Source organism: Plodia interpunctella, chromosome 6 (assembly GCF_027563975.2).
Source record: "Plodia interpunctella isolate USDA-ARS_2022_Savannah chromosome 6, ilPloInte3.2, whole genome shotgun sequence".
Taxonomy (NCBI): Eukaryota; Metazoa; Arthropoda; class Insecta; order Lepidoptera; family Pyralidae; genus Plodia; species Plodia interpunctella.
The window spans coordinates 1482093-1498325 of record NC_071299.1 but is presented as its reverse complement, the minus strand read 5'-3'; the positions used below and the strand labels follow the sequence as shown (position 1 = coordinate 1498325).

At 37.4% G+C, this 16233-nt stretch overlaps 1 protein-coding gene across 1 annotated transcript; it reads left to right on the top strand.

The window, feature by feature from the left end:
* Positions 1-4755: 4755 nt before the first annotated feature.
* LOC128670868 (probable E3 ubiquitin-protein ligase HERC3) lies at positions 4756-16225 on the top strand. Its single transcript, XM_053746883.2, has 8 exons — positions 4756-5034; positions 9910-10035; positions 10838-10993; positions 11389-11547; positions 11954-12106; positions 13378-13701; positions 14545-15690; positions 15878-16225. The coding sequence occupies exons 1-8, from the start codon at positions 5016-5018 to the stop codon at positions 15988-15990; spliced, it is 2196 nt and encodes a 731-aa protein (XP_053602858.1). The 5' UTR covers positions 4756-5015; the 3' UTR covers positions 15991-16225.
* Positions 16226-16233: the final 8 nt, after the last annotated feature.

Sequence of the window (16233 nt, the reverse complement as noted above, 5' to 3'; positions counted from 1 at the left end):
GCTATACTCTAAATCACAACGAATTTTTATGACAAACTAATTTTGGTATAATAAAATAGTAATTTTCATTTCGGTTTTTAAGAATATAGATGTGAAGAAAGATAATCAACTTTCGGATTTCTGCTCTACGTAAAACTAAGTTCTTTATTTGTAGGTATTCATCATTACAGTAAGAAACTACCAATTTCTACCTACAAAAAAAATTACCTATCAAATTCAAATTCAAATTCAAAATTCAAATCATTTATTCAGAAATTAGACCTTCACAGGCACTTTTTCTCGTCAATCTTTAAATTTATAGTTATTTCTCACAAGCTAGAAACTACTGGCATTTCGGAACGACCACTGCTGAGAAGAAATGCCGAAAGAAACTCATTTGAACAGTGTTGGTCCCTATCATGCCAGATCGGCTTACCATTATTGTTTCTTACAAAAAATTTTTTTTTTTCCTTTTCTTTCTAATAATATATAAAAGTACATAATGTACATAGTCAAAAGGTATATCAAAACAGGTTATGATTGTGATCCGAGTGCTGATTATAATATATATATATATATCGATGTGAAACACAATTAACTTACATGAAAATATATGAGAAACGAGATGACCAGTTCCCTCTGGCAGCACCCGTTCACGAGTTGACGCATGGGACAGCCATCGCGTAGCTCAACCATAATAGAGGGAACCTCACGACCCGGCCCACGACGCCACCACCAGATTGACCATTTGAGTGAGCATGACACACTCGATTCCCATGACTTCATAATCAAAACATATAGAAAAAGAACTTGTAAAGAATAATATAGATACCTAAGAAAAAAAAATAACTTATTGCGATGTAGAAATAGTAATAAAATAAGAATTTGAAAAAATGTCTGTAAGAATATCTGTTTGTACAATTTTGGACGAATTTAAACTTTCTAACTTGAACATCAACCAGATAGGTACACCTACGATTAACGGCTATAACCATTCGATTAGCTTACAACTAACTTGCAGAGCAAACACATTATAAGGAGGGTGACCTTCGTGGCCTACATTCTGAAATTGTAGTCATTAGTGACCAGACTCCGGCCTCCTTTCAGACAGTTTTTATGGATTTACGCCACGATTTCAATCTATAACTCTTTCATGTTCCTGATTTTATTAGAGGCTGTGACACCGCGAATCCGGGCGTCAGTGTGAAACCTATCCCGGCTCCAAACTATCGCGGAAAAGTTCGCCGAATCTGCATACATAGTTGTTCTTCCTAGCGGTAAATAAAAGCACTCATACAAACTACCCACGCAATGTTCATGAATTCGACGTTCGACGACAGTGTGGATTTGGGTGTGATTTTACAACCGGCCGCCATCTTGGCGCAAATTGTCTTTTTCTCACAATGTCCTTTTCTCGAAACGTCAATTTCTCAAAATGTCCATTTCTCATAATGTCCTTATCTCATAATGTCCTTTTCTCATAATGTCCTATATCGAAATGTCATTGTGTGTTTTAGATGATAATTTAGATAAGCAACTGATTAAAACATTTTGTTTTATTAAAAGGACATTATGAGACAAGTACATTATGAGAAATTGATATTGTGAGAAAAAGACATTTTGAGAAAAGGTCATTCTGAGAAAGGACCTTTCGAGAAAAGGACATTATGAGAAAGGACATTGTGAGAAAAGGACATTTTGCACAAAGAAGTCGGCCGCTCCCTGACGTCTAATTTAGAGACTGATATTGACTAATACCAATAAACACATTAACATTGTTTGCGTAGCCCTAGCAGGCGTAGGCTGACCTACATTGTAAACTTATGGGGTATTGATGGAAAAAATATAACCCCTTTTAATAGTCTACTGAAAGGTTTCTGTGGCATCCGTCTTGCTCAATATTATATTCGTCGACAAAACTCAACTATTTATTTAACAAAACTCAACATTATATTTTCTCAACTATTTATTTGAAGCTTAACAGCACAAAAAATTATGTACAAATGGCATTATCTTCTTAACGGCACATAACATTCTCTGTCAGTCAACTAAGAAGATCAAACAAAGACAGTATTGTCGTAACTCAATATAAATTGCAACTAATATATAGAAAACTTAATAATAATACAAATCTCATGGGATTGTAATAACTTTACAGGTACTTTCAATCATTTTTAAAATTATAAAATCGACAAAAAGTCGTACGTTGAAATATATTAAATTATTAGATTTTTTTAAATAAGTTGAGTAATGACATGTGACAACATTATCCATTGATTACGTAACGTAATAGCATAAAATTGACGTTAGTCTATTGCTTAGCTAGGTTTCCTAGATATGACTAACTCAGCGATAGATTAGCCCTGACATGACGTAGCTGAACACTGTAAATTGTTAGTCCTCACGCGAGATTCTATCAGGCGAAAAAAATTGAGATTGTACCTATGTGGTTTAGGTACACGTCAATTGGTGCTGTTTTATGATGCTAGACTACGTATTATTTGGGATCTTCCGGCTCGCCACCACCCCTTCAACATTCGATATATATACATACTAGCTTCGCCCCGGGGCTTCGCTTCAGTAGAAATTTCATATAAAAAGTAACCTAATCTCATGTACCAAATTTCATAACAATCCGTCCAGTAAATTTTGCGTGAAAGAGTTATAAACCTACATACACACGTACATTCTCACAAACTTTCGCACTTATAATGTTAATAGCATATTTATTTGGTTAAATTGATTACACTGGATGAACAACATACTTAGTACAAGATTTTACCATACAAATTTATCAAACAAGTTAAGTACCAGCTTTCTCGGAGAGAATACTAATAGGCGGCGAATATCCACACTTCCTATCTAATCTAATACTACTTACTTTTATATACTTCCATACATGTTAAAAATGCAAATGTATTTTGATATTGTATTTGATATGCATATAACATTGACTTTTTTTTAAAAATTTTAACTCCACAGACGTGTGTGGAAATTTGTATGACAAACGCAACCCATTTTGCCGCGGGCGGAACTGCGGAAGATTTTATTTTTTATAAGAAAAGAAATACATTTCTGCGTCCACGGGAACAGTTCATTGGCTCCGGTTCGAACCACGCAACTTGTTAATTAAATATGCATAGAGGTTACGTTATCGGTGCCAAGTAGGTATACTACCCGTCAAGACGTTCCGTTCCACACAATATAATCGAGCGTTTACCCCATAGTAATGAACTTCGAAAATCACAGGTTTCTGAACTTGGATTTAATAAATAATTGCCTAGGATTAGATTTAGAATGAACTCGTGGGAATTTTGACCGTTCTATAGATTAAGCATTTTCGGTTTATTGACAGTTGTTAGACTAAACAAAATAAATTGATATACGTACGTACAGATTTAAAAACATAAGTTAAGTTTTTATATCTGTGGATATACGTTATTGAATTTTTATATTTCAACATTGTATGTTTGAATACCTTTTTATGACTTAGGTATACTATGACTCATTACTAAATGCTGTACCTAATAAAGAGTTCATCTATCTATCTCTAAAAACTCCGTTTGTAGCCAGAGAGAGTAAATGCCTTAATTTGAGTTAATAAAGAAAATATGTCAAAATGAGTAACGCTCCTAACAATTTGCAATCGCGCCCTTGAATTATGGCACACGCCGTAAAGTAAATAAAAAAGACCTCTATTACTGAACCTTGACCGTATTGATTTGAGATTAAGCTTCGTTGCACTCGACTTGTCTGCCAGCTTCAAGTGCTTAAATAATTACTATGTGACCAAGTGTGAGAAGAGTTCATTTAAAGCCCCTTTACTTCCCGCAAAATGGCTTTAAATGACAAGAACGTATTAGAGATTTTGTAGTATGATTTTAGGAATTTATTTAATAGATATTCTGACCTTCCTAAGAACAAAGGTTTTTAAAAAACGTACCCGTAACATGCTTCTTGAACAAAGTGTACAGAGTATAACAAGAATACGCAATATGATTTGTCAAGATGTTTACATTAAAGAATCCGCAACGTGCTAAGTCAATATGTTTATTTATGTATTGTTTGAATGAGTTTCTTTCGGCATTTCTTCTCAACAGTGGTCGTTCCGAAACGCTAGTAGTTTTGGTAAATAACATTTAATTTAGAATATGAATTGAAAAAGTGCCTTTGAAGGCCTAATTTCTGAATAAATGATTTAATTTTGATTTTATAACTGGCTACCCTCATCATGCCTGGACCAAAGGTTCCCAATAAACGTGCATACTGCGCTGTATGGCGATGGGGCTTCTTTGAGACAGGTAATCGTGTCTGTCTCAAAGAATCTCTATCGCCATCAACATTTAGACAAAGCATATCGCTACGAGGCTACGACGTACTACGGAACCTGTGCTACGAGCTACGAGTTATTCAATGAAGATATGAACATGGATAATGGACAAATTTGTATGATTCCGGATAGTTCTTATGTGTTAGTGCTCCAATCATAGAGCACTAACGAGATAAAATCCATATTCATACTAACTATTTTAGCACAAAATTTTGTTTGCTAGTTTAAAACTTCATCTGAAGGTGGCGCGAGAATAACTTGGTCACGGAATCAAGTTACAGTTTTACAGGAAATTTCGTTTCGTCAAGAAAAGTTAATGTTCGTGTTGTCATTAACGCTGAGAACAATGTAATATTTTGTTAAATATTTCGGACTCACCTTTACACCACTTTGTTCTTTATCTGGCCACAAACAGAAGACATCTGCTTTTACAGTTTATTCTTCTTTCCTCTTCTTGAAATGACTCTCCATTACTGAAGGTTAATTGTTCAACACTAATGATACCAGTCCATAGTATTTTGCCTTCTATATTATTTTGTACACTTTATTTCTTTGAAACATAATAATTTACCAGAGTATCTTTCCAGTCACCCTAATCCACAACCCCAGGTTATCGGTGGTGGTTTTAATGGGGGTGGCATGTGGGCAGTGGTCAGTCACGGCTCGGCCGCCCGCCGCGATGGTCAGACGGTGAGCCACTACCAACATGACCGACGAAATACCAGGTGACACATAGGTTATTGTGAATTAAAAAGAAAATAATCTGTTTGAATTTGGAACGGTGGTGAGCCACTGCCGACATGACCGGCAATATATTACCTACCTGGCATCCAGGTGACATAGGTTTAGTGGTTTAAAAAGTATATTTGGATTTGGAACATCGATTAAAACACAGATTAAAATAGTAAAACGAAATGGCAAGTAACGCCGTATGCATGTTCAGAATATTTGTTTAGATTAAAAACTAAAATCTGTTGATTGTCTATTGTTAGTTTATAGTTAGTATTATTTTATTAGTATATAGTTATAGTCGTTGTAAAACAAACGCGGTACTTTATGACTGCAATTTGCAAAGATAAAATTGTTGTGTGACTGAAGTATTAATTTATGTAAATGTATTGAACTAGGCAATCATTTCCAAATTTTATATGTGATATTACATTACAACACGAGTACATAGATCGAAACGGCTCCGTGTGACCATGTAAATTAGTAACAAACAATATATTGAATGGCATTTTTGAAAAAAGAAACTTAAACTTTTTTCCCGGTTGCACGGAAAGATTTAATTTTTTTCATTTATTTAGTGGTTTATTTATTTATATTTTTTTCTTTTTAATTTGATGCTTCACAGAGTTGAAGTTTTACATCCATGTCTCAGCTATATAGCTTTAATATTTTATATAGCAAATAGCACGATGATTCAGTAATGTTCTCAAAATGTATGGATTAAATTGTTCGTTAACATCATTTCATTTCTCGTAGTCAGACTATTATTTCCGTAAATGAAAGAAAAATGTCCAAGCTTCGATAGCGATTTGATATTGAATGAATGATACCATACTCCTTGACGAGTCAATTATTCTAAATATAGCCGCTGAGGAAATTTTCAAATTAGAAATAGAATGCTTACATAAATAGAAGAGTGTGTTGTCCACGTTTACTACAATACATAGGTCAGTGAATTTTAGCGCATAGCATCGCTGGCATAGCGTGCGGAAACGTTGCGTGCGATGTGGCATAATTATTGTTATTACCTGCATATGGTAATGTAGTACACGTGGATATTGTGAAAAACATGCAGTTTAATAATAAAAATGCATCGACATAGAATTATAGAAAAAGTCCAGTTTTAATTTTAAAAAAAAAAAAGGTTTCCTCTTTGGTCACTAGGTTTTATCGGTCACCACACGTGATACGGCCAATATTGCTAACGTATTTAATTGATTTTAACTTAAGACAGAAGATCCCTTAAGTAGGTACTAAATAAATTAATCGACTTGGTATTAGATACATGGATCTCACAACTTTTTACGGTAGAAAAACTGTGCTGCGAGACTTTGTTTTTTTTACAGCATGTTTTTGATGACGTCTTCTTTTCTGTCATCTATCCAGAACTCAGATTAGTGTACGAGTATTACAAGGGTCTGATAATAGTGATTTAAATCGTGGTAATTTAAATATGTTTAACACCTCATTTACTTCAGCTGTAAGTTAATTATTTAAAAAGAGAGCTTATACTTGACACACATTCAAAAGCAGGCTGTGGTAATTTATCCTAAGTAAAATCCCTATATCATATTGAAGACGGTATTTTTTAAAATAACTACCTTAAAACTAAAACCTTAAATTACCTAGACCGAAATACTGCCAACATAAACTAACACAGAAACAATTTTTACCCGACACTAACATTACCATACTTAGCATAAATTTCGGTCATTACAGACTAGGGATGAGTGGCACCAGCCATCTATGACATTGACTATAACCAGCGCGCTCTGCCGACGACGTATAGACAAAACGCCGTACTTTTTACTTTTCTGCGCAGGTTAAAGTTATCGTGAAAGTTGATTGGTGCAACCAACTTTACAATTTTCATTTTCGCGCGAACAAAAGGTCCATTAATTCAGACATGATATCAATCAAGGTAGATTAGGCTGTAGCTACCAAATCCAGGGTCACTTTGGTTTCGTGGAACGGAAATTTCGTGCTATGAAATAAGTAGTTGGGCTACGATATCCCTTCGTCTGCGTGATGGTTCGAGTACACGGCTTATTCGTGGGCTTTATGACTAAAAACCTTAACAAAACTAACTGATGTCAATTTTCGAATGTCAAGGAGTCATTTTCTTCTCCCCTTGGCCATTGCTGTGGTTCTGGAATGATAGGCCGTGAGCCAACATGCAAACTGGTGGTTAAGGAGTAAAGTGAAAAATGAACTTTAGAATATTATACTAGTGGCCCGTCCCGTCGCTCGGATAAAAACATAATACGGCTAAATTAGAAAAAGAAAGGAGTATATCGCGAACACACAAACACGGCAGAGGATTTTATTTCATTTTATGTAAGGAGGATAAGGATAAAAAATCTTTCTGAAAACTACCAAACTTAATTTAAAAAAAAAACACATTATTCAAGCGTGATGTGTGTACAAATGTCCCGCTTATAATTTCAGGTCACTTGCGTCACAATTTTCCTTAATGGGTGATGGTAGCATTTCTCAGAAATGCGTCACAGTCGTCCAGTAATATGGCATATGCAAATTAATTTCCATTAGCTAAGGCTCAACCTATTATTTGGAATGTAGAATTATGTTATTGCGCGTAATGATTTATGTTCTTAGCCGAGAACAAATACTAGTTCGGCGAATTTATTTATGACCTTAGGAAGTTTAGAGAAGGGGCATGGGTGTAAGGGGAGTTCTGGGGTAGACGCCTAAACAAGATGGAATAAAATCTAAGTTTTAATTATGTACTTACGTAAATGAATGAATGAATGAATGAATGAATGAATGAATGAATGAATGAATGAATGAATGAATGAATGAATGAATTTATTTATTTTCAAGTAACAAAGACTCATAATTTGTTAGTAAAACTTATAAAAACTAGGTTAGTAAAATTCGAATTTAACAATATTGAGATATAGATAAAATAATTGAAATATAAATAAAATAATAAATAATTAATTAATAATAAAATTTACATTAAATAATTGAATAAAAAATTAGAAATTACAATGGCCATTCCTGCACCATTCCCCCCGAGATGGCACAAGCATGTTGAACATATACGCAGTCCAGTCTTTTCGCTATCATGTTCAGGATGCTGTTGGCGCTCCCCCGCACCCTGCGTACCAGGGACGCGCATCGCTTACGCATAGTAGCGTAGAAGCAGTCCACTTGCGCTTCCGCGAACATCCCTGATGCGCTACAGAAGCGTGGCCGCCCCAGCAGCACCCTGAACGCGTTGTTGTACTGCACACGAAGGGCGTTGTAAGCTTTTTGAGTGTATCCAGCCCACAGGCTACACGTGTAAAAAGATGTGCAAAACGCTTTGAATAGGGTAATTTTAACTCCTTTAGAACATCGTGCAAACCTGCGAGCCAACATATTCGCTCTCACTGACAACGCCCTCCGTTCCCTCTCTATGTCACTGTCGTCCTTTAGGTCGGGAGTCAACACATGACCAAGGTATTTAAAATTGTACACTCTCTGCAATATATTATTATTGAGTCTTACAGGTGGTATTTGGTCATATTGTTTACTCCCAGCCCCAAAGACCATAACTTGGCTTTTCTTGGCATTATACACTAAGCCGTGAGAGAGTGCGTACAATTCACATTTTGCCACCAAAGTCCGCAGCCCACAGATAGACGCACTCAGCAGCGCCATGTCGTCCGCGTAGCTGATGTTGTTGACGCAGACGCCGTCTATGCAACAGCCGACACTGGCGCTGCTGAGCTCCTCTATTAACTCATTTACGTACAGGTTGAAGAGTGTAGGCGACGATAACCCCCGTGCCTCACCCCACACTCCAACCTGTATGGTTCAGATAACGCCCTCCCCCATTTCACGCTATTGACCTGATTTCCGTACCAATACCTAAAAATATTTAAAAGCTCAACCGGTAAATTGGAGTTTTTAAGCTTCTCCCATAGGATGTCGTAGGAAACCAGGTCAAACGCCTTCGACAGGTCTAGAAAGCATCCGAAGACCGGCGTTTTGCGCTCCGTGTAGTAATTGACAGTGTGCTTAAGACACAATATAGCGCTTTCTGTTGACAATTTGGGTTTAAATCCGAACTGGTTGTCATGCAGTTTAATAAAATTACTTAACTGCGTATTAAGCACACTATCAAACACCTTGGCTATTACAGTTGCCAACGAAATGGGTCTGTAATTGTTCTTATCTGCGAGATCCCCAGTCCTGTTTTTGACTATTGGCACGACTATTGTTCGCATCATATCCACTGGCATATAGCCGTGTCCCAAGCAGATGTTAAAAAGCAAAAACAGTACTCGAGGTAAGTGCGGGCCTGCAAACTTAAGGTGCTCAATACTGAGTCCATCGTGGCCAGGGGATTTGCCTCTACTCATATTCTTAATTGCGGTAGCTATACCTTTAATCGAAAAACGAATTTTCCTCTCCACACCGGACGCAACATTAAGTGTAGACTGCGATGGCCCGAGGGGTGACTTAACAGTAAAGTGATCCACAAAAGTAAAGATTGGAAAGACTTTTTTAAAATGTTGCCAATACTCGACACCTGGTTTCCAAAAGTAGGAATATGAACATGATAATTCTTGAGTTAAGAGTATTTTAGGATGCATCTTAAAACCGTTTGTTTACCTACATACTTCCATCCAAAATTTTTAATGCGAAAGTCTTCTGTCTATCACAATTTCACAGCAATTTTTTTGAATATCCGATTTTGATGAAAGTCAAACGTGTAGCGTGGGCAACAGTTGGTAAAAAATGAACAACTGCAATGCAACTTTCAAATAAAAACAGAGAAAATACGGGGTTCTTCTCGGGCTGGCCCTTGAATAGCGAACAAAACATAAAATATAGATTGTAATTAAAGATGATTTTTCCAGAAACGGGTGCGGTGTTCACGTTCGGCAAGTCGCACTTCGCGGACAACGAGCCGAGTCACTTCTTCATCAAGAGCGACCCTGTGGTCGCCATCTCCTGCGGCGACGAGCACAGTGCTGTCATCTGCCGTAAGCCCTTGTGTCTTTTGAAGTGAAAATCTTTTAGCGGCGTTGTGCACTTTTGTGATGGGTAAAAAATGTTAAACTCTCCTCAGGACACGTGACGATCGAACAAATTCGTAAGACGTCAAAAATGCACAACGTTAACATTCAAGTTTTTGACTTCTGCCAACGCTCCCGAAGGAAATTAGAAAAAAAAATTAGTTGTTTTTTTTTCTAATTTCCTTTCACAACGAAATGTAGATCCTTGTGATCTTAAATTTGTTTGGTCTTATGAAAAACTATATAATGTGGCTCTATATCTTCCATTTTACTTAATTCAAGCAATTTGGGGTACAACTTTTTACCCATTTAACATTTATGTTTCTTTATGAGTGGGCTGCAACAGTCAACTTTAACCTACGCTCCGCCGTCGTCGTTTTGACAACATGGCGTACTTTGCGTTTCTCTGCGCAGGTTAAAGTTAACGTCAATGTGCAAACAACCCTTAGTAGCAATTTTCAAGTAGGTAATCATGTAATAAATAGCTATAGTGGTCCTAACCTGACAGAAAAGGAAAACCTATGAAAACTTAAAAGTTTGGCTTGATTAGTCAAGGATATTAATATACGAGTACGTGTGTAGGATATCGAAGACCGAGCGAAATAGGGAAGCAAAAGGCAAGAAAGTGGATCCTGACCGAGCTTCGGTGCTTTATAGCGGGATAATCAGTTGATAATCAACTGTAAAAACTTTCAAACCAGTGAGAAAACTACATAGCGTGACATACTAAAATATTAAATTATAAACAAATATCCATTATTGTACGCAGAAAATGGGCGCGTATTTGTTTTCGGCGGGAACGCGTGGGGCCAACTGGGTCTGGGCCACAAGGACGAGGTGACGCGGCCGAGTTGCGTCAAATGGCTGAAGCCGCACCGGACCATGTTTGTGGCCTGCGGGCGAGCGCACACCGTCTTCGTCACAGGTAGGTACCTATCTTTTTTTCAAAATTTAAAGTATTGAATATTTTGAAAACTTCATCGCTCCCTAGTTCCATGGTCGAACCCTTGTTAGTTCTGACGTTCGGCTTTCTAATCTGTGGGGTTTAGCACAGATGTAATCTATACTATTATTATAAAGATGTAAGCGTTTGTGAGTATTTATGTTTGAGGCGGGTAACCTCAGAAACTACCGAACCGATTTAAAAAATTCTTTCACCATTAGAAAGGTAATTATCCAACGGCAGCGAAGCCCCGGGCAACATATAGTACATAATATAACTGCTGCAAAAACAAAAGGATTTCGATAGGTGATCATTATTAGTTAGAACACGCAGTATGCAGACAATATTTAAAAATTTCCATATACTTTTGTATCCAGACAACAGCACAATCTACTCAGTGGGCTGCAACGATGAGGGTCAACTCGGCACCGGAGACATGGAGCACCACACCGTGCCTCAGTGCGTGGAGCTGGAAGACGACGCCGGAGCCGTGAGGCAGGTGTCCGCAGGGAGCAACCACACAGCCATACTCACTGGTTTGTTCTTCAAAGATAAGTCTCTCGACAGGGGAGACATGGAGCACCATACAGTGCCCCAGTCGCCTGTCGTGAGGCAAGTGTCCACAGGGAGCAACTAGCTACCATACTCACTGGTTTATTGCTCAAAGACGTTTGAGACAACAGCACAACTAGTCACAATTCCAAAGGCCTAACTGGTTATACACTGTACAATGCCGTAATTGTTTGAAGTCAAATCACTATTATTGGGAGCTAAAGGAAACTTTTGGGAAAATTAATAAAACAAATACAGTAATTACGTCTATCATTTTTTTTACAACCCACGTTGTCACCGCGGCGACTGTTTCGCTTTTAATAAGTAACAGTTCTAGAATCTTATGAAATTGATGTATCTCATTAACCTATGGTTATATTGTCTACCCAGAGTCAGGCCGTGTGTTCGTGTGTGGCTCCAACAGCGAGGGTCAACTCGGGCTTGGCGAGGACACGCGCTCCGCGGTCAAGTTCACAGAGCTCAAGTTCATGGAGAAGATCGCCTTCGTCGAGTGCGGGTACTACCACACCGTATTCATTACTGGTGAGTAAAATTATTGCAAAATTGTGGTGATCCCTTTACTAACAGGTGGGCTGCATCAGCCGCATACCTTTTTAGTATTATATTAGTAGTATGTATTTTAAAAGAGAAATGTAAAAGTTTGCTAAGCAAAGCCTACACTCGTCGTGTCATCCTCTACTCGTAGCAGACAACGCAAATCTTGTAGTAACTAACGCGTGTCTCGTAGCAAGTTTTTTTTTTCTTGGTTCTACAAACCCTACATACGTAACCGCTACACATTTGCATTATCACAGTTCATAGTTCTTTATTGCTTTCATTTGGTGTACATTAGGTCTTATTGTAAGTAACATTTTAAGTGCACAAAACTAGAGTGCTACAAACGAGCGAATATGCTCGTTTGCGAGCGAATATTGCTGGCTATGACAGTCGCCATAGAGAAAACATTGACAAATCTAGATGTAATAGTAGGGTTCAGTTCATGGTGATTCAAATAGGAAGTACCGCAGTCAACGGAATCAAGTATGAAGTTAAGTACTTCTTGTACTGTAACTGTTTTGGATGTAGGGCCCTAAAGGCATTAGCCTTTTTAAAAATCGAGTAACATAATTTTTCACAAGTTCGGAAGCGAACTAAAACAATAGCTACGATACGAGAGAAATAAGTATATATACTTAGGTTATGTAGTATATTTATGTACTACAAAGTAATTACTAACAGCAGTTAGCAGTTGTACTGAATGGCCATAACCATAAGAATTTATGTAAAAGTGAGTTTTGGAATTGCCACAGTCACATTAGTAGGCCACAGCAATCTAGATAATGAACCAACCGAACTTGCGTGCTACCCTGCCCAGTCGAGAATAATATTTTTTCACCCCATCGAAATCTAAGTAACTCAAGCCAAGAAACAAAACTTCCAGCCAGCGTTGTGTTTTTATGTGAAATCAACTTTTTTTACCAATACACTGAGAGGAGAAGTATCTATCGAAAAGAGAAAGTTTAGGAAGACTCCCGGCAAAACGTCCGCCATATTGGACGTGTTTTATAAACATGTTTTCACACGAATCTTTAAAAGAAAATTGCATGTTAGGATATATATTGCATGATTTGACGAAATTCCCTATACTATGATAGAGTTGGTAAGTGTTAATTGGGACAATATACCTACAATTAATATTACCGATTGATTGGAAGACTCGAATTAAATTTTATCTTAGCTTGAAAAGTTTCTCGCAGGATTCTAGGTTCTATCCGGGTTCGTATCAAAAATGTAATTATTACTTTTTTTTCTAGCCAAAGGAGCAGTATTTGTAACTGGCGACAATGAAAACAATAAACTTGGCATTCCGAACCCTGCCACCACAGTATATGTCCCAGAAGTTTTACCAACAGACGTCCCAATCAAGAGCGCCTGTTGTGGAGCTTCACACACCTTTCTGTTGTCGATGGATGAATCTAAGATCTTGGCATTTGGGTCCAATGAACGGGGCCAGTTGGGAATGCCCAAAGATGTTGACAACGTGGCAGAGCCGACGGAGATTGACATGGACAAGATGTTTGATGGGTTTCAGCTGAAATTAGTGGCGTGTGGCGCGATGCATACGGCTTTTGTTACTGGTGAGTAGTTTTGTTACACTTCCGATTAAATATTCCTGTGGGTAACCAGAATCGAGAATCGGGCCTAATAAAATAATATGTATAAACACTCACTACTAGGGCCCGATTCTCGATTCTGTTCCGAAGCCCATCGTACGCCAGTACGACATCATTATACTCGTACCTACGTGGTAGCAAACGTTTGGGCGTAGACATTTTGAACAGTTCAATAGATTAATTGTTTTTTATTTACTTTTTGCAATTTCATGAAAACAAAACACATTAAAATTAATTGTAGGAGAGCCATAAACATGGTCAATATTTATTTGCGAATCCAAAACAGAAAATTAAATGATCGTACATTTTATCCGAAAATTTGCAAATGTAAAACCAAATCTAAAAAATGTTTAAAGTACTTTTTTTAAATATTTTTATAGAATTATTTTTCTATAGCTAGCGCGTACCAATTTGCGAACAAAATCTATTGAGAAACGAAGAAAAAAAATATTGTTTAAAATTAACATACTGAAATTTTACTTTACCTTGAATTTCGCATGATATAAAGCAGACGACATATTATATTGTGCCACCAAATGGATTGACATGGCAAATGAACGGAATAAAGGAACTTTTATCAAAAGGCCGATCGCCTTACCGGCACCACTCCATTTACATGAGACCTTGCCCACTAACGGACATCTATTTTCGTCGTCCTTGCACGCATTCGATTTAATAACATGATATGGACTCGATTGTAATTTCTTTGTCATCAATAAATTACACAGGGCAGCAGCTGTCAAGTCAATTCAGTATCGACTTTGTGTCCGCCGTTGATGGAGGTGTAAACTTGTTTGAATATTTCAGATAACGGGCTGCTTTACACGTGTGGCGAATCGAGGCACAACAAACTGTGTTTGGAAGAAATCGACGACGACGACAACGCGAATGAGGCTGTCCCCAATCAATACTCACCGAAGCGGGTCACAGCCATGAATGGATACGTCGTCGATAATGTCGCTTGCGGCGGCTGCCACACGCTAATCACCGCCACTAAAGGCTCCAACGCGGACTTCACTAACAACGATTTCAACATAATTAACGAAGACAACAGACAAATAACGCTCACAGAACTACCACCGCTGCAGAAAGTGCCGGGAATGATCAAAAGTGAAGACATCACGATAGAAGACGTCACAAACTCCAACACCAATGAGCACGTTAATGTTGATAATATGAATGGCAATGCGAACGATGATATCGCATCGATAGATTCATTAGAGGCAAACGTCAGCGGCTCGCATATAGTAAACATAAACGATCTCGACAATGATACCGGCAGTACACACGATGTGCCTGATATTAATAAAGATGAAAATGATACATCGTTGCCAATTACTATCGAAATTAAAGATACTATCGCGGATATGCACATAATTGAGAAAATGGATCACACAGTGGACACAGCGGTAGAAAAGGTAGAAGATAAAGTTAATGAAGTAGTAAAAGATGTATCCGATAAAGTCAAAGAGAAGAAGGTAGTGGTAGAAGACACTTTGAAGAAAACTATGGCCCTGATTCCCGATATTCACCACGATGATAAGAAAATTCTTAAAATCCCAGATAAAATCGCTGAAATAGCTAATTCTCCTCCTCCCAAAACGCCTATAATTCAAGATTTGCTAACACTTCCTGATTTGTCACAAATGAGTCCTATTAGTAAACATAGCGATGATGGACAAAAGAGTGAAGCTGAACAGTCAGAAAATGAGACGATTCCTTGTGGGTCTGACAAGTCCAGCCCTCAGGCTGGAAAGACGGCAAAGACTCAAGCTGTTATGCCTATAGTGAGAAGTGAAGACGCAATAGATTCCCACGACGGGTTAGGACCATGTGAGGAGAGTGACGTGGTGGTCAAAGAACAGGGCCGCTTTGCTAAGTTTTTCCAATCTATCAGAGATAAAGAAAATTCTTGTATGAGCAAGGGAAAAGTTATTGAAGAAAATGTTGTTGGTGAGTAACAATATTATATAGCGGATTTTCTTTTGATTTTCAAAAGTTAACAATTAAGGACGATTATCAAAATATTGATTTTGTTTTACAGTTTACTTATGTTTAAAAATTGTTCTCATTTAACAATTTTGTATAATTTTGATTATCTGATGAAGAAGGAGTCTGATGATATTTTTTCATTTCGCAGAAAACATTCACAAAGGTTTAGACGGTACCGAGCAGACGATCCACAAAATCGAGGACACGGTGGAGACCGAGATCAGAAACCAGACAAACTCGCGAACCTGCACTATATTATAAGGACCATTTCGTCTTCTCAGATGTTTATCCAATAAAATTTATATTATTGCTAAATATAATTTATTTAGATTACATGTTTCGAAGTTACATTCGTGATTACTTTGACATTATAACTACATACCTACTACCCCAAATTACCTAATAACCTGTAGAATGTTTATATTTTATTTTATGAATATATAATTTGTATGTTCGTGGTGTTTGTATATCTGAAAACATGAAAAATATGCAAAGGTTCATGAA